The sequence below is a fragment of the Mustela erminea genome, chromosome 1, assembly GCF_009829155.1.
Source record: "Mustela erminea isolate mMusErm1 chromosome 1, mMusErm1.Pri, whole genome shotgun sequence".
Taxonomy (NCBI): Eukaryota; Metazoa; Chordata; class Mammalia; order Carnivora; family Mustelidae; genus Mustela; species Mustela erminea.
Genome location: NC_045614.1, coordinates 126,498,361 through 126,524,234, shown reverse-complemented (window position 1 = coordinate 126,524,234; position 25,874 = coordinate 126,498,361). Strand labels below are relative to the sequence as shown.

The 25,874-nt window shown below is 35.4% G+C and overlaps 1 protein-coding gene across 13 annotated transcripts in view; it reads right to left on the bottom strand.

Annotated features, from left to right (window-relative positions):
* Positions 1-210: 210 nt before the first annotated feature.
* Positions 211-25,874, bottom strand: part of PHC3 (polyhomeotic homolog 3) — a 77,991-nt gene continuing 52,327 nt past the window's right edge. For 9 of the 13 annotated variants that reach the window (XM_032341426.1, XM_032341429.1, XM_032341432.1 and 6 more), the window contains 5 exons: positions 25,525-25,684; positions 17,834-17,948; positions 14,833-14,965; positions 14,510-14,741; positions 211-9,071 (listed from right to left, as the gene is read on the bottom strand). In XM_032341426.1, the coding sequence (XP_032197317.1) occupies positions 8,917-9,071; positions 14,510-14,741; positions 14,833-14,965; positions 17,834-17,948; positions 25,525-25,684 (795 nt within the window). In that variant the 3' untranslated portion in view covers positions 211-8,916. Of the gene's footprint in view, positions 9,072-10,633; positions 10,764-14,206; positions 14,335-14,509; positions 14,742-14,832; positions 14,966-17,833; positions 17,949-25,524; positions 25,685-25,874 lie in introns of those variants that run through there. The other 4 variants (XM_032341459.1, XM_032341463.1, XR_004285398.1 and 1 more) reach the window with 3 other exon arrangements.

Here is a 25,874-nt window from a genome sequence, read left to right as displayed (position 1 = left end):
TACTTTCCCTCTGACTATACCACTTTCTACACTTGATCTTAGCCAAAAGGCCGAGAAGCGACTATACCACTTTCTAACTGGCCATTACCTAGGACTGAGATACTTTAAAATATACTGTACTTAATTAGTAAAGATTTACACTCTGCAGAGTTTTGTAAATATTTCAAGGCTCTCATAAGCTTAAAGAAAAAAATTATCCAATAGACCAGCCAAATGGAAGAGGCTTTTATTTGTAAAGAAATGAACTTACAACTGGTCTACAATATATTATTGTAATATAAACAATATAAATAAATGATCCTGTAGGCCCACTAACCTTCCATCCAGACCCACATGAAGCAATGTTAACAACAATATTCTGTGTGAAAATGTGCAGGTAACAAAGGTGCAATTACAAGCAAGGTTAAGCAGCAGAGTATAAGGTGCTTTAATTGAACAGTTAATGTTGCCATCAACAAACATCTGAATGCTCAATTTTACTTCACTGAATACAGACACAACAAATATGAAAATCTAAAATTCATACACATGCTACTTGTTAATATGAAAGTGCTTTCTCTTTTAAAAAAATACACCAAATGGACAGTCTTTTTACATAGATCATGTTGTGCTCTTATAATGCAAAATTAACTTCATTTTCAGGTTATACATTTTAAAACTGTAGCTATAGACACCAATCTAGGAACGCTAATGCTAAGAGTGCTAAAACTATTTCATTTCCTGTAAGGAGGACTCTAATACAATATCCAATGGAAAGAATACATCTATATATAATCTTAACATCTGTTTTCTGAAAAAGTAAAAAAAGGTTTCCTTTCCCCTTGGTGATGCTTTGTTCAACCTGGGTAGATGAACTTTTGAGGTTTTAGTAATATGAAACTCCTATTTTAGAACAATGGGAGGAACCAAAAGGAATTTAAAAATCAGTTAACATGTGCTTGAAGCATCAAAAAAAAAAATTACAACAATTTGCCTTTGTTAAGTCAACAAAGTAACTTTTTTTTTTTTTAACAAGAAGACAAAAGCAGTGATTTAATAGAGGCCTGAAATGCCCACCCTCGCCTCTCCCATCAGTACGCCTTTGCACACTGTGTCTACAACTCCAGCCTTCTACCACAGCTCACTCCTCACTCTGAGGATAGTTTTTAGAACTCATTTCCACTTTTTTTTTTTCCTATGGGAAAAACAAGATCAAACTTCTGAATGAGGTGACTGGGAATCTAATTTAGTATACTAGCAATCAGAAATCTAAAATTATACCATCATCTTTACACACTCCATTAGCTTTTTAAAATTTAAAAATGCATATACAAGAAGTATACAATAGATATTTTAACAGCATAAAATACTTGAAAACTTCGGTAAATTAAAACATTTTAAAAGTAAATTTTAACGAAGACCATGGCAAATTTTAAACCCAGACTGTCTGGTTACTTGGATGTCAGTGTTCTATTTTCAATCCGTTTTAGATTCTAATCTAACATGTACTGGGACACTTTCCTGCTTTAAAAGCTGCAACTATGATGCACAAAAGATCTTTTTTAATAGCAGATATTTTTATTTTGAGGGGTGGAAAAAATTATTTTCATTTGGTATCTTTATGGAGAATGCTAGCATGATGTTAATCTGTATCACTGGATCAACAGGAATTAGAACATCATTTCACAGAACCCCCAAGGGGTAAGGAAACTTTACCCAGTTACTCAATGCCATTCAGTATTTATTCCCCAAACAGCTGTCAGTTCAAGCATCGAATGGTTTTTTTGTTGACCAGTACTGCATTTTAAAGGAAACCCATTTACTATGTAAAACATGTGTGCTTTTTAAAAAGTAGATATTTGTAATAACAGTAAACTTGTGTAATTTCTTGCTTTATCAAAAAAAGACAATAAAAAACAAAACTATTTAGCAATCCCCTTTGAGACTTTTCAGTTTGAGAAAGTTATTCCACTGTCAATACTGGGTGTAAAGCTTTTGTAGTTACAAATATATAGTAAACCAGCACCAGCTTCTTTCTTTGTATTGTTCTGTCACACACCCTGTATAGCAACACCTCTGGAATAGATTCAAGTGTCAAAATAATTCTGAGAAATAATGGGCTGTCACAACAGTCTCAAAATGTAAATCCCTATCAGGTACCCTTGATTTTGTAACCTAATCAGGTGTATGATTGACTGTGATCGGTATGTGAAATGTGTTTTAGGAATAGTGCTGTGATTCACTCAGACCCTTTAGATCTAGCTTAATACTTTAACCCAGTGGATAAAAATTTCCCCTAGTTCCAGCTTCACATTCAGTACAGCAAGTAATAATAATAGTAATGTCCATGTTTGTTTAAAGCCACAATTAGAATTTTGTTTGGGAAGATTCTGTGTACTCATTACCAGTTCCTTAAGTCATGTATACCACACAGCGCACACAGTAAGTGTTCACATGGTTTGCTAAATGAATGGATGAATGCATGAGTGACAGTGTTCATATGTGTTCATATGTTCAGGGTGAACTAGTAGGAAGCATTTAGAAAAATGCCCTCATTTGCTTGTCTGGACAATTTTTCTTCTCTGCTTTAATCTGTAAGAGAACAAAGACTGCCAGTGACCCAGGAAATGGACACTTAACAAGTATCTTTTATCAAAAGCTCTTAGTATGAAATGAACCAATAAAAAGGGGAAAAGAATTAAGTAGAAACAACTTGAAAAACACCCCCTTATGTGGCCTAGAATCATAGTTTTAGAGCCGGAAGGTGCCTTAAAGAGGATTTAAACCAAAATCAGCCTTTTGAGTAGTAGAGGCTCCATAATGTGTATTCAGGAGACGGAACAGATTAAAGGCTAAGGAAGGGCTGAAGGTGTCACACACGCTAAGTCACCAACTGCAAGTAAAACTCCCAGCCCCCAACCAGCACTTTATCTTCATTCATCATGTTAATTTAATGATTATGTTCATCTATTATTGAGTACTGAAGTAGACTATTTAGTACTATCTAAAACAAAAAGAATTAAGACTTTAACCACACATTCTAAACAAAGATTTTAAACAATGGACACTTCTGGTTTGCCTGAGGCCAAGACTAAACCCAGTTCCTTCTTTCTCAAGCTGGTTGATGTTTATTACACTATCAGCCCCACCACTACCTCACACACACCAACTTCCTCACCTCCACAAAAAGCTGTACAAAAAAGCTCCACAAAACATGGATTTAACACTGATAATATTCCCTAAAGCATAACTTTTAAGCCAATAAATGATGGCTACTATCAATCCTTAAGAAGATTACTGGAGTCAATTTAAATAGGTGGTCTAAAAGGACTTACTAAATTACTCTTATATTTAAAGCTATGCCATGTTAGCATAACAGTACTTTAAATTTATATTAAGTTCTTTTTTCTGACTTAAAATTCATCACTAGACTTCTTTTCGACAATACATTTTAAAACCTTTGTACAGGTTTTCTTTCTATGGATTCATACTGACGCCATCAATATCACTGAGAGCAATTCTACTTTTCAGAAGCAGTGGAAACAAATACTTCTCTAATGCACCCTCTTCTCCAACATCTGAGATGACAACTGTCATCTTTAAAATTAAATGTTCACAAGCTATAGAAAAAGAAAAAATGAACCATTCATGGAAAAAACCTATCCTAAACGGTCCCAAAAACATGGCACTTACAAGGTGTGTGTTCATGGGTTCGAGTAGAATGGGGTCTTCATTAGAGAAGCTGGGCCTCAGATCTGAGGAGGAGGGAGACCACTCCCTTTTATGTCGGCAAGCTCAAGTGAAAGTTCAGAAAAAGCCAAACACTGCTCTGGAAAATGATGCTAATTTGTATTAGTGCTTTATAACGTTCAAAAAAAGCTTTCTCATAGTATTACTTTAAAATAGATTAAATAAGCTCTAAAAATAATATGTAAAACTTTAAATTTTTAAAAATTAAGGAAACTTTTTCCAAAGAAGATATTGTCAACATTTTTTTTTTTAAATTGAAGAAATGGCTTGTATTGCTGCTATGAAGGGAACTATATAGTGGTACATATTATGAACTAACAAAAAAGGAATATCTTCCCAAAGAACTTTTTTTAAGATGTACAGCTTATAGTAGCTTTAAATTAAACTTTAGTAAGACTGCATATTTATTTTTCTAATACTGTATTTGTGCTTATCTAAACTGAATCAAAATCTTTAAGAGGAAACCAAATGCTCTCAAATAGATTCATAAAATACCAATATTGATGAATGTGAATTGAACAGTTCATTTCATAATCCACACTACTGTGCATTAAAGAAACAGAGGTAGGCTTCCATTGAAATCCATACTAATAAAGAAAAAGCTATCGCTCTTTAGTCACCCAATTCCTGGATACAACCTAACAAAATACTACCTTAAAATGCCTTTGTAACAATCTGCAAGGTTGATTCAACTGTGGTATCTGAAAATGGATACTCTCCTCTACAATTCCAGTAACTCAATTATAAATTAACCTTTGAGTTTGACAGATATTCTCTAAGTACAATAGCTGTCACCTTTAAAGTCAAAATTCACTAACTTATGTATCATTGGAACTATTTATTAATAGTTCTTTTAGGGACAGGAAGTCCTCCTAAGGGCAGGACACTTGATGGAGAAGGAAGGAACAAGAATGATTACAGATGAATCTTACTGCTGTAACTGCGATTCAACCATTGCACTGTATTATTTTGAACCACTGAAGGCCATAGCAACACTACACAACCTCACTCCATTAACTGTGCTATCCCCTTGGGTCTGGGAGGCTTTTCCTCCTTTTGTCTCCTCCTCCACTTCCCTGTCCTTCCCCCATGGTGCACAGGAAACGGACTGAACACTGTGCCCAAAGGTTTCACTGAAACATGACTGTTAGATATTAAAAACTCCTGCCCCAACTGCCTTCCTAATATTAACCCTACTACCAAACCCTCTCTAAGGACTTTCAGATGAAGGTGTCTAAGAAGTTTTCCCACAGTTCCCTCCTGACTAGAACAGGCTTTTAGAGGGAAGCAGTAGGTGAGGCCCTTTGAGGCTGTCCACTCAGGCTCAGGCCCACCGCACCCAGGCAGCATGCATTCCTACCAGTCATTAAGGATGAGGATCTTCAAACCACAAGATAGAAGCACAGGTTTCTAGATTAAAATGTCTTTACAACTTCTTAACAGTGTGTCCAACCGGGATTTCAGCTACTCAGTATGGCTGTGAGGATAGCATCACTCACATCCATCGATCATAGTTTATTCTTTCCAAAATGGTATACACACATGTAAACATGTAAGCACAACCCTATCACACTTAGGCTGCGATGGTACCAGAACACTGAGAATGTAAATAACAGGACTTTATAACATTTAACTGAACAAGTCTGTGATATGGGACACTGGGACAGATTTCAGTCTCAGACTGGTAACTGAGTATACGTCGGACAAGAATTTCACACTAGCTCTGTGAGGATTAGCTAGGTCGAAAATTATTCAAAGGCATGGGCACAACAGTACTTACTTCATACAGTTCTAAGTAAGTGTTCAAACACATTAGGAAACAAAAACAAACAATGGGCTATCTAAAAAAAATCCTTTCTATTTAAAACTAGGTAAATCATGAATATTCAAAGTGCAGCAATCTGTTCAGTGTGGAAGTGGGATAAACAGAGCGGCCGATCTCGCGTCCGCCTCTCTCCCGTGCTCAAGCTTCTTCGCTGCTGTCTTCTCCCCGTTCCACCTTCCCTACTCTGTGACAACCCTAAGCTAAGACTAAGAAAATCATCTGTTTACTGATATCACAGCAAATTAAAAGTATCATCCTGGAAATAGTTACATGCCACTTAAAAAGGGACAGGTTTACGGACAGCACTCTGCCTTAATCAATAGTGATTATATCCAAGCTGCATGGCTTGTCAGACACATGCCTACACCAGGCTTGATGAAAATTCGTGTCATGTAAAAACGTTTACAAACCAGCTTTCTCAGTGTGTTTATTTTTTTAGGAAGCCAAGGCTTAAAGCAAATAAAAATCGAGATGTGGAGGTTTTATTTCCCTCAATGGGAAAAGAGTGCATCAGTTTAAACAAGTCAGAAAATGCAAACTTAGGTAGCAAAAATAGGAAGAACTTCCCATGTCCCCTTTTTGTCATTCTTTCTCCTCAGTGAAAATCCTAAAACAATTAGTAGCATGAAGGAAAAAGAACACCCTCCCCACCTAATTCATACAAGAACTGTGCTTAGAACTTAGGAGAGAGGTGCATGCCCAGTGTTATCATCCATACCCATCATATATAACTGAAGCTCTCATTTTAAAGTGTCTAGAAAGAAACAGATGCATCAACAGGGAAAACTAGCAGTTGAGCAAATGAGCCATTTCTAAATAAAATAGCTCACTTGAAAAACTAAGTATATTTTCTAGGTATGTTTTGAGTGAGGACAAGAGAAGATCTGGACTACTTTTGAGATTTACAAGATTTAAGATTATAAGGTGCTCTCATCAAATGGAAATCCCCCTTCCTGTAAGCTTTCTTGGATATTTAACACAGTGCTAGGTACAGGGGCTTTCAGTTAGTATCTAATGACTGATACAAGAAAAGGGAGTAAATAAAAGGAGAACCTATACATACTTCAAAGTAAATACCTTAAAGGCTATAGATAATATAGTAATGGGAGATACTCATTATTGCTAGGGGAATCTATCCCCAAATAATCAATTGCTTGTGGATTATCTATGAAAAAGTTTTACTTCCAAGGGGAGATTTTCCTTTGTGCCCTCCACACCCCCTACAGTGGACCATCTCCTACTAATGCTCAGCCTATACTTGTGTTCTGAAACTGGAAGATGACGGGGGAAAGTCAAGCATATGACAACTCTGTCATAACGATTAACTGCTAACAAATGAAAACTAATTATAGAGTACCTACCTTTCCTTGAAACTTTAATCCAGTTAAAAATGTGATATAAAGAAATATGTGACGTAGACTACAGCTATTGTAGGTCTGGAACATGAGCCTTACGCTATATTACACCTTCTAATCCTACATGTAACTATCAGTAAACATCTTTTTTTTTAAAACATTACTACACAAAAGAATCCCACAAAGCATACATTCAAACAAGAGGCATCTAAAGATTAAAAAAATTACCCGCTGTATTTTTGTATAAAAATAATCAACATTCTCTAATGTACACAAAGCCAAAAGATAAATATCTGTGATGTCTTTAATGACATCTTTAGTCCTCTGCTAGCTCAACACAATCTTTTTGAAAAGAGCAGTGACAATGACTGAAACCCATGGACTCTTCCCCACTTACTGAACTTCTGCCAAGTATCTGTGTATGTTCCTTCTATTTTAAAACATTTCCGTCGTGTGGCAAAGATTAAAAAAAAAATCTTTTTTTAATGTCTAGGACTATAAGGCTCTCACAGTTCCCACAACAATTCTGTTTTATTGTCCTAATTCTGATTATTTAACTATTTAGTGAAAAATTTTAATTTGAAATTTTTTTTCCCTAAAACATATACATACAAAATTAGGTCTGATAATCCAAGAGATACTACTTGATGGGTAGTTTGTAGGAAGCATGCAAGAGTTTAGTCAAGGAAAAAGGAATGTGTATTCTAGCTAGACCCAGCATGTTTAAGGTTAGAAAAAAATCCAAAGACCAACCACGTATCCACTACAAACTTCTGTCAGGCCAAGTAAGCTTGGACTACTTGTAAAGGCTATGCACTGGTTCATAAGGTATAATCACAGTATGCCCTCATCAGTGCAGAGGAGCAGGTATGAAAGATAATTAATGTGAAATCTGTACTTTCTGAGAGTCAAATTATTTGTATGCTAGTCCTTATTTTACGGGTCGATTCAGTGGACTCTACCCTTTTTTCTAGAATGGGTAAAATTAGGAAAAATACTTGAACATCTGCTATATGAAATACTTTGACTGTATCATGTATTCCTTATTGTGCCCCATCTTTTCAAAATATTCCTTTGGGTAAAAAAGAGCAACATTTACCACTCCTCCATCAGGTTTCCGAACTTTGACACTACTTGGTATTTTGGACCCGATAAATCTTTATTTTGGAGGACCATCCCGTGAACTGTGGGATATTTAGCAACGTCCCTGTCCTCCATGGCCTAGATGCCAATAACAACCCTACCCAGCCCCTCCAAGCTATGACAACCAAAATGTCCCTAGACATTGATAAATGTCCCCTGGGGAGCAAAACTGACTTCTGCTGAGAGCCACTGCTCTAAATGTCCAAAAACTAAGAGGAAAACCAACTTTCTCAGCCACACCAAATTCTTAGTCAAGTTTGGAATAGAAACCAACTCTTCTGACTTCCAGATCAGTATTATTCATGCTAGACTGCAGTCCCTTTTTATAGACAAAGCAATTGTCTAACAGATATATTTTTTTTAAATGCACACTGATAGCTCATTGCATACAATTCCAGTCACTGGACTCCTATACTAGTCCTAAATTACTCCTAAATTATATCTCTCATGACAACCTATAGAAAACTCACAGGGTAGAAAAATGTATAAGAAAACCGAATCAAAACAGGAGAAATGTAAATCATTAAATTATTTTTAAAAGGATTCTTTATATTAACGATAAACATCACCTTTAAAAAATTATCTAGTATAACATGTTTCTTTGAAAAATATCATGGCCCTCTATATCAGTCTTTCATTGTTGCATGTAACCTGTAAAATCAATCTTACCAATGTAGGCTACTTATGAAAATGTATGATGAATCATATCTGTAGAAGAAATGTCAGCTTTTGATGTGGAGATTCCAATGTGCTTGGCTATCCACCACAATATATGATAATATTCTAGGCCAACTTGCGCCTTTACCTTACAAGTCTGTTTAAGAAGAGTAAAAACCGCTGTTTTCTCACAGCCTCATGATCCTGTTAAGATTCCTTCAGAGAATTGATGCGTGCACAGATCTTTAAAGCTGGGCCTAATTTGATATTCATTGCACTCATAAGATGGTCTTCTTTTAGCAAAAGAAGGGCCTGTCCATCAATCTCCTGTGCTCTGAACTCATCTGCAATATCCTGGCAGCCTGGAATTGATTAGAGGAAGGAAGTTAGCCTTAATATATAACAATTAGATGTTACTTCTATCAGTCACAGTTATGTTCTCAGTGGGTCTGAGTATCTGAAATACAGGCTGAGAAACAAATGAAATTTATTTACGGTAGTCTTGGGTTCACTCCTGAAGAACAGAGTATCTCTTGGCATTCTGAAAATAAAAATTAATTCAAAATTCAAGTAAAGCAATTTACTTGGAATTCTTGTTCTAAAAATATTATTATTATAGAAATAATTAGAGTCAGTAGAAATGTAGATTTATCAGTTCAGATATAACATACCTTGACAAAAAAGACAGTGGTATCACCTCAAAGCAGGCCACACATATAACAAGATTGGATTAACTAGTTACTATATCTCATGAACTTTTCTTTGTATAATATGCCCTTCACATACAGGTGTAGAGAAATAAAATACAATGTTCTGTCATTTGAGTAACCATTTAGAAATATTTTTTCAAGTACCAGAGTACCACTTTCATTATCATTTGTACCTTATTCTAATTTATAACTTTGAATTGCCAAGTACATGTAGTAGAACATTTTTATTTTTCACTCATGAAAGAACCAAACCAACAAGATCATAGTATCAATGTACTGCAATGCTACTGAAATGTACTGCACTTCTTGACTTGTAATACCAACTTCAAATCACTGGATTTGTCTCCACTTTTGATAAAAACCAACAAATTCCCACTGAAATTATGAACTTGCCCCCTCATCTCTTGCCAAATAATATCTGATCTCTCAGTGTAAACCAGGTGATTTAGCAGGTAACAATACTAACATCTACTTCAATTTCAAATGTTTTTACTGTCTACCAAATTTTCCACAGCCAGGTTATTCAATCAACTTCCCCGCTAATGATAAAGAAACAACCAGGGAAGGTAATGAGTTAAGGAACCAAGAAAGGAGAGAATGCAATAATGGGGAAGCTTCCTTATGAGAGACAGTGAAATTATAAAACTGAATTTAAGAGTAAAAACTAACAGCTTTGAGTCTATTTTATTCAAATCAGCATTCTATGAGAAAATAAAACAGTAACAAGTAATGGAAATGGTTACATTACACCACTGGAGAGCACAACTTTGCTGGAGTGATTATCCTTTCTACTGCAAATGTGTCACCCACTTGCTTACATAAGATAATAATGTCATCCCTACAACCCGGGGACCAAGCACAAAGCATTGTTAGGTGCTAGATACATCCATTTCTGCTAAGTCAAGGACTGGGTAAATGAATAAACAAACAATAAACAAAACAGGATCTGCTACAGAGGAGCTATTTGTAAGAGTGATACACTTTCTTCTGTATTCAGCTGTATGGCCCTCTTTTCTCTCCGTTATTTCTTTTCCCATCTTCTCTGTTAGTTGTTTCTTTACTGTTTCATATATATAGCAACCAGCTTTTCAACTTCTCTACTTTAATTTCCAGACTTAAAAACTGACACTTCAAAAGTACCCTAGGCAGAATGTTATGGTTTTTGCCCATTTACCATATAAAAGAAATTATACAGTTAAAATGGGATTACTCACCATAGAAAAGCTCCCTTTCTTTTCCCAGAGGTAGCTCTCAAAACTGGGCAGACAAAACTGACTAATCTTGCATCTAGTTGTGACTTCATCCTTCTTTTTATGAAAGAACTAATGTTCTTCTCTCTTCAGTCTTATTTACAAGAACACAGGAAAGAAAAGAAGAGAGAGAAAGACAGGGCGGGACTTACTTAGATTCAGAAAACAGGAGCAATGAGAAGTAATGAGGACTGTTAAAAGAGCTACATTTGGGAATAGAAACAAGGAGTTTTCCCTAAGGAAATATATCACATCTGTTGTTCCTCTGTACTGAGAGATCCCTCTTCAAATGTCTTCTTGTGATAAGTAAATGTATTAGTAAAATGATAAAGAACAAAAAAATGTTTTGGGAAACAGCATGATCGTGGAGGAACGCATTATATTCAGAATTTTAGATCACAACTTCCATAAGCCAACCACAACAAAGATTAGTTATACTATACATTAGTATAGAAATGAAAAAATAAAATTACTTTAAAAAGAAAAGAGGGGGAGCACGGTGGCTCAGTGGGTTAAAGCCTCTGCCTTCGGCTTGGGTTGTGATCCCAGGGTTCTGGGATTGAGCCCCACATTGGGCTCTCTGCTCTGCGGGGAGCCTGCTCCCCCCGCCCTTCTGCCTGCCTCTCTGCCTACTTGTGATCTCTTCAAATAAATAAAGAAAATCTTTAAAAGGTGGGGGGGCAAAAGCAATTATTTTTCTGAAACTCATTTCAAGAAAAATGAATTTTCAAAAAATATTTAGATGCTCAAGGTATACTAAGCTAGAAATTCAATGAGTTTCTGACATTAGAATCTACTTCTCTAAAATGACAGTGCCCCAGGATCTCGTACAAAACATATCCCAACTGCAGCAACCAGCCAGCATTGCTGGTTTTATGTCACCAGAAGCAGCTATCCAGATGGGCACGGACCTCAGCAACTGAATGAGCCCCAAATGAATTTTGCAATGTCCAGTCATTTTTCCAGCTAAACCCAAAACCAAACACTTTGCATAGAAATGATCTCAGTAAGGCTGGTTAAAATATATCACTTGCCACTTAATATTACATAAGAAACAAGTCCTAATATGAGTATTATGAAATCCAACAGTCACATGTTTTTAGGTGAATTCCTATTTTATATGCCTACAGAGAAACCAAATCTACTAGAGATTCACATATTAGTAAGTACAGAATAAAATGACCTTTGCACTGTAACGAGTTAAGAAGATAACTGCAGTTAATTGAGAATAATCATTCCCATAGAGAACCTTTTAACGCACAAAAGTTAGAAGAAAATATATATATTTTTTAATTTAGAAAGAGAGCATGCACACGTTGGGGTAGGGGGGTGGACAGAGAGGAGGAGACAGAATCTTAAGCAGGCTCCAATCTCAAAACCCTGAGATCACAACTTGAGCCAAAACCAAGAGTCAGACACTCAACTGACTGAGCTACCCAGGCACCCCCAGAAGAATGTAATTTTTCACTGTGGTAGCAACTCTGAGATTGAATACACAGCATACAGCTCTAATATGGTCCCGGCCGGATGGTTCACAAGATGACATTATACAAAGAAAAAACTCTATAAGTAAATATAGGTGCCCTGATGAAAGAGGGATGCCTGTCTCAGCTGGAAACAAAGAAAATACATGAGATTACAAAATATATAAGCTTGTTCATTCTATGAGAAAAGGTGGGAAGCAGACTACATGCGGGAAGAAAAACAACACAGACCCGAAAGAGCCTGAAGAGGCTCAAAAGATGTTTATAAAGGCCAGAGGAGCATAGAGAAACGAAGACAAAAGCATTTTCGGATACAAGATTTACTTTAGGCCACAGGGATTATTCAGAGAGAAATACTCAGAAAGAAGATATAACTGATCACACAAATAAGCCTGTTATTTTAGCCTGTCAAAGGAGTTTGGAAGTACTCCCATTTAATCAGTTAAAGGAAAGGAGACTGTTACACAGCACCAAGCAATTCTAAATTTTATAAAGCAGTTTCTCTTTAATGGTAACTCATGTTCTCTAAACAACTGACAACAAAACTGTATCCTGATGAACTAAGATAAGCATCTCAAATATAAGCAATGATTTTTTTTTTTTAACTGAAATGAAGCAAGAATGAGACAAAGGAGATCAGCCTTTGTTCTAATACAGCAGCCAAGAGTAACCTCCTTGCAATGGGTATTGGGGAAAGTTAGAAAATTAGCCCTAAAAAAATGCATATGAAATGACAGAAGAATCAGATACCTATTATTTGGTAATTATTTGACCAATCACTTTCCTCAGGATATGAACCAACGCTCCTCCCCAAAGGAAAGGAAACAGTATCCCCAAAGGAGAAATCGAGCTAACAGCTCGCACACCCCAGGTGGAAGAGTGAGATTACTTCTGAAGATGACAGAATCAAAGTCCAATCCCAAGGAGTCATTACAGATTCCAGTGTTAATTCTCAAGATATCTAGACTGGTTCTAAAAACTAAAATTTATGTCATTAAATATTAAAACCACAACCAGTGAAGACTCATCATCTTCTAATATATCGGTTTTAAAGCAGATTCAAAACCTGCGGTTAGCACTTAACTTCACACCTAAGTTTCCAAAGGTGCATATTTAAAAATCTTCCGTGAAAAATGTATCCTCTCTTTAAACAACTGTAATCTTTCTTTAAAAGTGACCATATCTTGTTTTAAAAAAAAAACTTAATTAAGCGTTTCTGAAACAAGCTACTGAAAAAAATTTGTCATAGAATTCTGTTTATATAAGGTAAAATGGCAGATAGGTTTTTTTTTAAAGCAGTTAATAGTCTTTCTTTACTCAGCACATTAACTGTAAGTTTGCTTCTGAGAGTTATCTTCACTGAAAGATTCATCAGCAAAAATAGCTGGATTAATTTTAGTAAGTCTGTAGAGTTCAAAGGGGATATATTTTATCAAGAGAATAGTGTGATTCACAATAAAATCAAATGGAGCAAACATCTTGTTTTCCACATTCATAAGGTCAAAATGAGTAAGATTTGCTGATTTAAAAAAACAGTCTTAACATACATAATCAGTGTGGGTCTCATCATGAGCAATGGTGCAGTTATCTTTAGTAACCAGCCCCTTGGACAAAGGAGATATAAAAGACTGCTGCATTAAAGAAAAAAGATAAAGAACATAAAGAATTAAGCTGATGGAAAGAGTACCAAAATGAGAGAGCAGTAAAACATAAATAAGAAAGTTATCCTCAATATTGAAATGGAATATCGTAACTGAATCTTAGTTGTCTCCTTAAAAAATCAAATTTTAGAAGGGTTCTTGATGTCTACTTATTATAAAGAATCAAGGAATGCAGCTCCCTTTAAAAGAACCAGCTTGATTTTTAAAAAAAGAAATCAAAATGTTATCATATTCTAAAAGGTCTTGATTAGCTTTCAAAAATTAAAAAAATATATATATATAGTCTCTCTTATTTCATTTTTAAAAGGTTAAATTAGGAAATAAAGAAGAAATAGAATAGAAAAATAGAAGAGCAGAAGGGAAGAAGCGTCTGACTCAATCTCTCTACTGACCTCTCGAGAGAAATCAGACTGAAGAGAAGAGAGCACCTTTAAGATCTTCACCGGCTGAGGTGTCACAGCAGAAGCAGGACTAGTCAGTTTTTATCGACTTGGGGGGTATGAGAAAATACCCAGTTGTGCTGAGGGAATAAGCAAGAGGAAACAGATCATATTTCAATAGCAAATGCCATTCAATTAATATATATACATAGTACTTCTGTAGCCCTCTTGTGCAATAGGTGCGGATGGATCTAACATCATTCCTGTGTGGGAATGCACAAGAAAGATACAAGACCCAAGTGGTGAAGTACATACCAGGCAAAGAGTGGATGAAGGCCCAGACATCATCAACTGTCCAGATAGATGGCTCTGTTTGTGCAACTGGTAGCAAGTCACTGTTCTCAGGCATTTTCCTAATTCTCACATCCCGAAGCTCACGTTCTCTTTCCCGCTCACTCTGCCTGCGCAGGCGTGTTGTCATAGCAGATGGAACAGAATCTTCATGAGAAGCCAAGTCTTCTTCTGCAGATGGATAAGTAATTGGAAGCTGGAAAATGTAGTACAAGTAAAATACAGCATTGCACTTTCCTTGCATTTCGGAAAAGGGTATAGTACATTGAAGCAAGGTTTCTACAGACCTGCCTAAGGATATGTTCTCTTGCTGCCCCATCAGGGCCACTTGGACGACGGCCACGATGCCCAAGACTTTGATTATCAGGCTTACGATTCCAACGACTAAGTGCAAATTTTTTAGAACAGCTAACATTGTACCTAAGAAATTCAAGTAAGAAAAAATATTAAGTGATAGATGGAACACCCCAGTTAGTATTTAATTATGACTTTAAAGTGCACTTGTGAATCAGTAAGTGCCAAATACTTCATTAAGGACTGTAATACCTCAGAAAGTAAACCATAGTGTTCAATAGATTTACTTATGCTGACAGTCAAAAAATGGCTGTATATTTCAATAATATAGCTCTCAATAATTACTGGATACCTATAACAAGGTACTGATATTTTCTTCTATTAACAGTATGATACCAGGAAACCTTGTGAAAAATACAGAGGATAACCAATTTTTTGCAAAATAATTCAAGGTTCAGGAGAAAATATATGAATTATGTAGATGTTCACACTTATGTTTTCTCAAAAGATGTTTATGTTTATCATTTCTGGAGAGAGATTAATATAAAGAAGTTAACAGTAAAGAAGGGGAAATCTCAAATGGCTAGTAAAAGATTTTTCAAATATTACTGAAATCAAAGAGTGAAAATACTGTAAAGTTAAGATTTCAGAGTTACACAAGGAATTTATAGTTCTCACTATTCACGAAATTCGAATACACCTGATTCTTTAAAATTAGCTGAAAGAGTATTTTCATTTTATCAAAACAGACTAGTAGTTTTTAATATAGATCTTTATAAGGCATGATGACAGTTTGAAAGAGTCCTATGCTGTTTACTGGGTTTCAAGGCCTAGAACAGGGCAGGCAGACTTTTTCTACAAAGGGCCAAACAGTAAGTATTTTAAGCTTTGTGGACAATACAAGTGTCTGTCAGAACTACTCCACTCTGCAACTGTTAACGTGAAAGCAGCCATAACACAATAGTGAATGAGCATGGCTGTGTTGCAATAAAATTTTACTTAGACCAAAATTTGAACTTCACATAATTTTCATGTGTTATGAAATATTATTCTTTTCATTTTTTCCCAGCCATCTCAAAATTTAAGAACCATCCTTAGCTCAGGCACCATCTAAAAATAAGCTACAGGAAGGATTTGGCCTGGGTACAGTTTGCCAACACCTTCCCTGGAAAGAAGAGCGAAAAGAAATAATCTAAGAAACAAATTTCTGAAAAGCTAAAGAAAGGCAAAGAAAAATACATACAGTTCCTTTTTTACACATATAGAACTGCCACTGTAATTTCTTGTTTTCAAAACTCTTAATCTAAGAAGATTTCTCAGGAAAAGGACAAAAATAAATTCAAATGAACTTTTTGCTATTGATAACTATTCTAGGACCAATATACAGATACCAAAATAAATTTTCCTCATCTATGTTTTATGACAATATCAGGAGGTGGAAGTAAGGAGTACTATGAAAATGAATAAGCTATCTTTTTTCCCCCAAAACTTTTCTTTTTTAAGTGCCCTGATGGCCACTTAATTTTACCCTGAAACAACTCAACAAGCTTCTGCTGTATTCAATATGCTGGTCTGTGCACACAGCTCTATAGGTTTCTGATTTCCAGTCACAGCAATCTACAAAACATTTTTCCCCAATAACTAGAGAATAGAGACTAACCCTACACTTGCTATTTAGTCCCTAAATATTTAGATCTCCAAGGCAGACATGTAGATAGCAGTTCTTCCCTGACCTAAATTAATTTACCCTTTCCTCCTTACTCTCTCATCTGCATTTCCCTTCTATTAGAACCCCTCACCCCTAAAGAGGTTCATCTAAAGGTATAGTAACTTGACAGCTCAGCAATCAATCACCTCTGGGAGGAGTTATGGTAGTGTTAAATGTTCTAAAATATTTAACAGTCAAAACATTTAAAATATTCTGAAAGGCCGTCCTTTTCCCTCAGAGTGTTAATCACTTAGAATCAGAGAGCCACTCATCTTTTTTGTGGTGTATGCAAACTGGAAAACTCCCAAGTTAAAGCAGCAGTCACGTAACTTGGTTAGGGCTGTCAATAACACAAGATAATATGTAAATAAAAGACTGACAACTAAGAAACCAAATGAAGTCATTTTTGGAGGAAAATACTCTGATTGTTTTTTTAACTTAAGTTTTACTAAGTATCTTGTAGTGGCACCATACAATATAATATGCTCATGCAAGAAAATTCTACATACAAACAATTAAGATCTTATATTCTTTGAGAGAATAATCACTTTCTGGAACAGAGAACAAACTTCAAAATAACCTGTGCATACACTTCACCCCCATGGTCAATACCTGTATTAGGATTGATTATCAAAATCAGAGTTTTTTTTTAATGTAAACTAAACACGTGAAAACAAGGAAGACACTGAACACTTCTTTAGTTATGAATACGGTTTACCTCTAAAATTACTATTGAGAATAGATTTAGAAAAGACCTATTTTGCTCTCTGATGATTTAACAATGTGGGGAACTTGTGCCGCAGCTGTCCCACTTAAAAACCCAGGATAAACAGGAGTAATATATGAACAGATATGCATATAATGAATATAATATATTCATAATATGAATATAATGAAAACAGTTTAAAACAAAACAAAACCAGTTTAAATCCTGGTATTTTCATACTGATCAAACAATGAGGTGATAAAACAAATACTGTTTTGATACCTTAAGGACTAGTTCACAAGAGACATTCTCCTAAGCATATTCTTGACAGGAGATTGTTACTTATATGTTAAAATAAACTCACTGCTATAAAACTCACTGTAACTGTTATGAATACGTAACTCTTACAGAGAAAAACTTAATAACTAAATATCAAAGTAACTCCAAATAATGCCTATTTGATATTCTTCCTCTATATTATAGTATCTAGTTTTGGCTGCTTGTAAACTCTACAAGTTTTTTGGGTTTCTCGCAATGACTGTTTGTTTCCGCTTTAGGAAAGTCAAGGGAATAGAAATACCTTTTGGCACAGGACATAGTGCAGAATCGTTTTGACCGGAGAAATTCATTAGCATATCCCATCTTCCCACAGAATTCACACTTGAGCAACTCACTGTCCATTTCTTCTAATGTCTCTAAAAAAGAAACAAAGGAAAAAACTTCCAAAAATTCATCGTGGCAGATTTTCTTTTAGCATCTACTTCAGTTAGATACAGCTATTTCAGTCCTTCCAGGAAACTTAAAGGAATGGTCTTTTAACTTTTCAATGGATAGCCACTGTGGCAAGGAAAATACTCCAAAAACAACTGCAACCACCAATTCCCTCCTACTCCTCCATAAACATTTTATGGAGTTATCTCTGTATAAATAAGCAATGCATTTTTAAAGGTTCATCTTGCTAAAATCCAACATACTTAAAATGGGCAAATAACTTTATTGAACAGTATAAAAGAAATGAAGATGAATAAGGCAAAACCTTCAGGAAGAATGCTCTCAGAAAGTACTGTGCAGGATATGAATTTTGTGCATGGTGCTATGAAGATACATAGCAGAGAATACTCAATTGTAACTGGACAGAATGAGGATGACTTCAAAAAGAAGCTAAACTTCTGATATGCTGGATTTTAGAGGAGCATATAAGAGAACATTTTTAAAGGTGTGCAGTGTACAGTAGAAAATACAGATACAAGGGCACCTGGGTGGCTCAGTATTTAAGCATCTGCCTTCAGCTCAGGTCATGATCCCAGAGTCCTGGGATTGAGCCCTGCATCAGGCTCCCTGCTAAGCAGGAAGCCTGCTTCTCCCTCTCCCACTCCCCCTGCATGTGTTCCCTCTCTTGCTATGTCTCTGTCAAATAAATAAAATCTTAAAAAAAAAGGGGGGGGGGATGAAGAAAGGACGCTGAAATGTAGACACAGATGACAAGTACTCAGAAAATTTAAGCATATTATCTTAGTGTTACTGAAGAAGCAAACAGCAAAGTGCTGAGTCAAGATAAGACCACAAGAACTACTAAAAAACATACTGTGAAATATCTGAAGTTCCAAGGGATATCCAAATATATCAACATGACTGATCAAATCATGAACTAGCAAGAGTTCACTATAAAAAAAAATTTTCAGGACTACCTTCATAAGCAAGTCATCTGGTGAGTAGCAATAAGAAAGAGTCTCAAAACAAGTAAAATTAAAACTGCTCCTTCCAATGACCTAGAAATGGCTTCTACACAACTGTGGCTCAACAACACATTCCCGGGAACTTATGTCATAACTTCCAGCATTGTTTTCACTTTGTCAGCTTGTAACCTGATCTGACAGAAGACAGGATCTCTCACTCTACCACCAAGGCCACCAGTCTGGCCCCAAAGAATCTAGTCAAGTTGTTCCCTTTCCAGACCATACTGAAAGCTTTAAAAAGCTTGTATTCACTGATATAGCAATATGTAATACTTGATATTGAAAGGTTAGAATCCCTTACAAAGGAGAAGAATGTGTTTTTGCTGGTGAGAGAGGGGAGATCCAAACAGGTATGGGTCTAAGGACAGACAACGTAACAAAAAATGAACATCAGTTTTATTTCTCCTAATGAAGAGAGGAATATTAACATTCAAAAATCCCTGTTCTCATGTTTGTCAGAATTTTAACAAATTTGGTATTACCAAGGCTACTTTTTAGCATTTGTGAATAAAAAATTAGAGACAAAAAACTGTTGATTTAGCTAATAAAGATGGAAGTCTATGGCATAGACAGATGCTAATTCTCCAACGTCCATTCTTTGCTTTTCTCCCACAGTAACAAAATCCTAAATTTCAGCAAGGGCTCTGAAAATAAAAACTAGTTACTGCCCTAGGTGTAGCCATCCATGACATGTGAACGGAAATGCTTGCAAATTCCAGGTGGTGTCCTTTTCTCCCATCTCACTGATTAGAATGTGAAAATGAAGATTAGCTCTCTTGGAAACAAAAGCAACATTCTAGGGATGAGAGAACTGTAACTCACTGGCATCTTAGGTATTCAACACCTGCCTGCCTTAGAGCAAAAATTAAACTTCTACCTTATTTAATCAAATATTATTCTGGGTTTCTAATGGAGTGGCCTAGTGTATATCCTAACTAAGAGATGTCCCATTTTTTGTGTGAGAGGAGTAGTTACTTTTTAATTTTCTTAAGACTTGAGGTCACTTAATGGTATGAAGCAAAAGAGGGAGGCAATGAGATAGAAATCATGATCAGTATAATTTACCATGGGAGACAAAAGATATTTTGGTAAATCAAAGTCTACAGGTTGGTGATACTAGTTACAGAACCACTCCAAATAGAAATAGAAACTATCCTTTAAAAAGAGAATAATCCTTACACTAAGTTTTTAAGTACTGAATTAAACTGTATTTACTACTAATAACAGTAAACAAATGACTTCGCCATTTCACTGTATACCACTTCCCATAAACTAAACACTAAAACACACAGTAGTAGAAATACTTTATAAAATTACCTTGGGAAATTATGAAGTATTTAAAAATTTGGCATACTCTATGTAAATAAAGCTCCACTTTATTTACAGATTTGAAACAGATTAATCTTTTTTGATTTTATTTACCTTATAACATTGTGCAAATTTAATTGTACAATGTATTTATTTGGTACATTTACATATTATGCTTGTTGTTGTAGCAATATTTAGCACCTCCATCACCCTCTATCACTTTACATAATTATCCTTTCTTTTCAGTGATTGGAATACTTAAGTTCTAGTCTCTAGGCAATACTGTTGTCTATATTCATTACACGATGCATTAGATCTCTATGGTTTATTTACTACTCAATGCACAGATTAATCATCTTTAAATCTTCCTTTTCTTTACTCTGGTAACTTACCCTGTGAAACTACCCTTTGCCTTGTCTTCCATACATCCTTTCCTTCCTCTTCCCACTATAACTACAAGTATCAATTACATACTAAACCTATATTCATCCTACAGATTACCGGCAGCTTCCAAAAACATTCTTTTCATTAATCTGTCTAAAAATCTTCAGCAACCGGGGCGCCTGGGTGGCTCAGTGGGTTAACAAGCCTCTGCCTTCGGCTCAGGTCATGATCCCAGGGTCCTGGGATCGAGCCCCGCATTGGGCTCTCTGCTCTGCAGGAAGCCTGCTTCCTTCTCTCTCTCTCTCTCTCTCTCTCTCTCTCTGCCTGCCTCTCTGCCTACCTGTGATCTCTGTCTGTCAAATAAATAAATAAAATCTTTAAAAAAAAAAAAAATCTTCAGCAACCATCCTCTTGACAAGAGAACTCCTAACAACTCGGTCAAATATCCAAAATACTCTAGAATCTGATTTTATCAGTCTAACTTCTATTTCTCTAAGCCCACAGTCTACTCCTCGCTGTCCCCTGCTAGAGTTATGTGAACATCCTTTGTACATTTATTCACGGTTCCAACCTGAAAGGTTCTTCCTGTTTGTTCTCTATGTTTTATCATCCAAGACCCAGGTCAAATCCCATATCTAAAGGAAACTTAGCAAACTGGCAACAAAGCCAGGTTTGTTGTCGTCGTTTTCCACTACAATAAGCATATTCTTTAATCCCCATCATTATTTCACCTACCTCCCTTCTGGTAGCCAGTTTGTTCTCTATAGTTAAGAGTTTGTTTCTTGGTCTTTCTTTTTTCCCTTTGCTTGTTTGTTCGTTAAATTCCACATGAGTGAGGTCATATGGTATCTGTCTGTCTCTCACTCATGTTACACAGCATTATATTCTAACTCTATCCATGTTGCTGTAATGGCAAGATTTCATTCTTTTTTATGGCTGAGTAATATTCCATTATATGTATATACCACATCTTCTTTATCCATTCATCCATTGATGGACACTTAGGCTGCTTTCATAGTTTGGCTATTGTAAATAATGATTCAATAAACACAGGGGTGCATGTATCCTTCTGAATTAGTGGTTTTGTTTTTTGGGGGTAAACACCTAATAGTGCTATTATTGGACTATAGAGTAGTTCTATTTTTAATTTTTTCAGGAAACTCCATACAGTTTCCCATGGTGGTTGTACCAGTTTGCATTATTTTCTAGCGTTCTACAGAAACAACCATAAAACAAGTAACAAAACAGCAATAAGTACATGTCTATCTATAATTACTTTGAATGTAACTGGACTAAACTCTCCAATCAAAAGACGTAGGATGACAAAGTGGATAAAAAACAAGACCTATTTATACGCTGCCTACAACAGACTCATGTCAGACAGACAGACACCAGACACCTGTAGATTGAAAGCGAGGGGATGGAGAAACATTCATCATGCAAATGGATGTCAAAAGAAAGCTGGGACAGCAATCAGATAAAAGAGACTTTACAACAAAGACTCTAAGAAGAGACAAAGGACACTATAATGAAAGGGACAATTCAACAAGAAGATATAACAACTGTAATTATTTATGTACCCAACAAGGAGCACCCAAATACATAAAACAGTTAATAACAAACATAAAGGATATAATCGACAGTAATGACATACTGGACCTGATGGATTTAACAGACACATTCAGAACATTCCATCAACCAGGTTTTTTTAAATTGAAATATACTTGACACGTAACATTTAAAAGGACTCTTTGGTGCAAAAGGTAGTCATTCAGCAATTATATTCATTATGAAATACTTGTTACAAGTATATTACAATATTAGTCCCTATATTCTCTATCCTGTATACTTTTCAACTCTGTGACTTATTTATAACTGGAAGTTTGTACCTTCTCCAATTTCACCCATCCTCTCACCCTCTCTCCTTCGGCAACTACCAGTTTGTTCTCCATACTCATAAGTCTGCTTCTTTCTATTGTTATTTGTTTGCTTGTCTTATTTTTTAGATTCCACATATAAGTGAAATCACAGGGTATTTGTCTTGCTCAGTATGGCTTATCTCATTTAGCATAATACCCTATAGGTCCGTCCATGTTGTCACAGATGGCAAGATTGCATTCTTTTTTATGGCTGAGAAATACTCCATTGTGAATATATACCACATCTTCTTCATTCATTCATCTATTGATGATGGACACTTAGGTTGCTTCCATATCTTGGCTACTATAAATAATGCTGCAGTAAACATAGGGGTACATATATCTTTTTAAATTCGTGTTTTCATTTTCTTTGGGTAAATACCCAGAAGTGGAATTAATATGGTACATCTTATTTTAGTTTTCTGAGGAACCACTATACTATTCTCCAGAGTGGCTGCACCAATTTACATTGTCATCAACTGTGCATGAAGGCTCCCTCTCCACATTCTCTCCAACACTTGCTATTTCTTGTCTTTTTGATACTAGCCATTCTGACTGGTGTGAGGTGATACCTCATTGTGGTTTTAAAACCACAGCATGGTTGATCTCAACTGGTTTTAAAATCAGTTTTTAGGTCCCAAGTTCTTACCATCTATACAGTTCATTTAAAACTTACCACATGTTACTCCTTAGTTATCTTAAATTCACTAGTTCCTACTAGATCAAAAGCTCCTCTCAGGTTCAACCACAGTCTAACATAGGCTGTATGTCTATTATATTATAAACCATGAGTATCATGACATATGCTGTGAAGCTTCCTAACCAGTTTTCCATTTTTCTCCAATGTGTACACACAATAGGGCATATTATATATGCTTTCTAGCTTAGAACTTTCATTTATACACTTCCTGTAGTTATAGGCAAGGAAAAAAAAATCCCTTCAGGACACCTGGGTAGCTCAGTCAGCTAAGCATCTGACACTTGGTTTTGGCTCAGGTCATGCTCCTGGGGTTGTGAGATCAAGCCTCGAATTAGGCCCCGTGCCAGAGATAGAGCCTGCATGAAATTCTCTCTCCTTCTCCCTTTGACCCTCCCCACAATTAAAAAAAGAGAAAAAAAAAAAAACCCTGCATATTCACCTTTACTACTCTTCATCTCAAATGAAACATTTTCTCAGATAAAATACTATGCATAACAAAGTATTCAGGAATTAAATGAAATTAAGTTCATAATAAAAGCCAAAATGTATTCACTGTCTAGATACTGATTTGAAAAATAACTATAAAAGGATATTTATAACAATTTACACAATTATATAATTAAGGAAATCTCAATATGAACCAGGTACAAGATGACCCTAAAGAACTACTGTTAATATTGTTTTGTGTGATGTAGCATTATAGTTACATAAGAAAATGTATTTTTTTAGAAATGCACAATGAATTATATACCAGTGAAATGAAATGAGGACTATGAATTTTTTTTTTAACAGAAGGAGGGAAGAAAAGATAAAGAGAAAGGCAATAGAGAAAGAGAAGGGGGAATGGAGGGAGGAAAACAAAAGGGGTAGATGAAGCTAGAATGGCAAAAATAATGTTTGAAATTGGGTAACAATGTTGAGTCTGGGTGAGCGAGGAGTCATTATAGAATTCTAATTTATGTATGTTTGAAATTTTTCATTGTTAACATTCTTTTAAAGTGAAAAAAATCACAGTGATCTCAATACAAGTTAGAAGTAAAAAACCAAATTTTATACTACTATCATACTCTTTGCAGTTCAAATAAAAGGTAAACCAGTGATGAATACATTTCAACAGTTTATAACTTACTGACAATGACAGAGGTGCCTTGCTTTGAAGAAACAGAAAAACCATGGGCAAAGACTATTTTGTTTATAAGCATACTATTTCCAAAGTATAGGCACATACAGTACATGCTCAATAAACATGTGAAAATTAATTTTACATGAAATATACTAAGATATTAAGGATAATTACTTAGAAACAGATATTAATTAAATCACTACTGTAGAGCCCTCTGGCTATACCAAATGCTATTTGACTAAACTTTATCACAATTATAGGGCCATGATCAGAATCAATGAAAAATAAAATATATCACTTCTGCATTTATTGGTGTTTGTTTTCCTATAGTCATTTTGTATACAACTGACTTTTCTGGGGTATTTCACTATTATACTGACATCTATAAAGAAGGAATCTCTGGGGGCACCTGAGTGGCTCAGTAGTTAAGCGTCTGCCTTCCTTCCGCTCAGGTGGTGATCCCAAAGGCTCCCTGCTCGGCAGGAAGCCTGCTTCTCCCTTTCCCACCCCCACTGCTTGTATTCCTTCTTTCACTGTCTCTGTGTCAAATAAATAAATAAAATCTTAAAAAAAAAGAAAAAGGAAATCTCGTGACATTAAGATTTAGCGATATTTTCCTCTTTGAACAAATTTAATCACCTCTTGATTGACAAGTAGATCCTTAATACAACTGTAACACCTACCTGACATCAAACATCAGGATACAGAAAAGTCTAAAACCAAACAACCCAAGAGCTTTAAATTTTTAAGCAAACTCAGTAAAACACTTAGTTAACTCTGCTTAGGAAAAAAAGAGAACTGATTGCTTTGATGCTAAAATTCTAAATTACTTTCATACATTGTAGAACTTTCCCTCCCACACTCCTTCAAAAGTCAAATTGACATTATGCAAATTAAACATCAATCTTTCTATTTGAATGATGTAGCCATTAAAAGTCTGATTAGCTTTTCATTTACTTTAGTTAAATAATGCATTATGTAATAATAAAAAGTGAACAGCTTCCTAGTGTATGAAAATGTGTAGAATAAAAATCCATATCCTGTTTCAAATGGTAGAAGTCAAAGTTAATTTAAACAGTATCTTAGGTAAAATCCACAAACCTTCAGCAATCATGTCTTCCATCTCTGTGTCAGATGAATTATCTGCATGCTTTGTATTATTCTGTAGCTCTGGCTGAACACATACAGAATTTATCACCTGATTATCCAAAAGAGGCCTTTTTTTCACAGGCTGTTCTATTAGCAAGGATGAACGACTTACCTTTAAAAGAAAAAGAGAAAAAAATAATCTTTTAAGAGGACTTTCAGAAATAACTTGGTTAAAAAACCTCTTGGAATGGATAGTATCTGAGCTAATTTACTTGTTCAACTGATCAGCTGAACCGATTCACTAAGTGCTTTATTCCTTAAGAAAATTTTAAGCAATCTGGACATCAACAGTTTGTAATTCA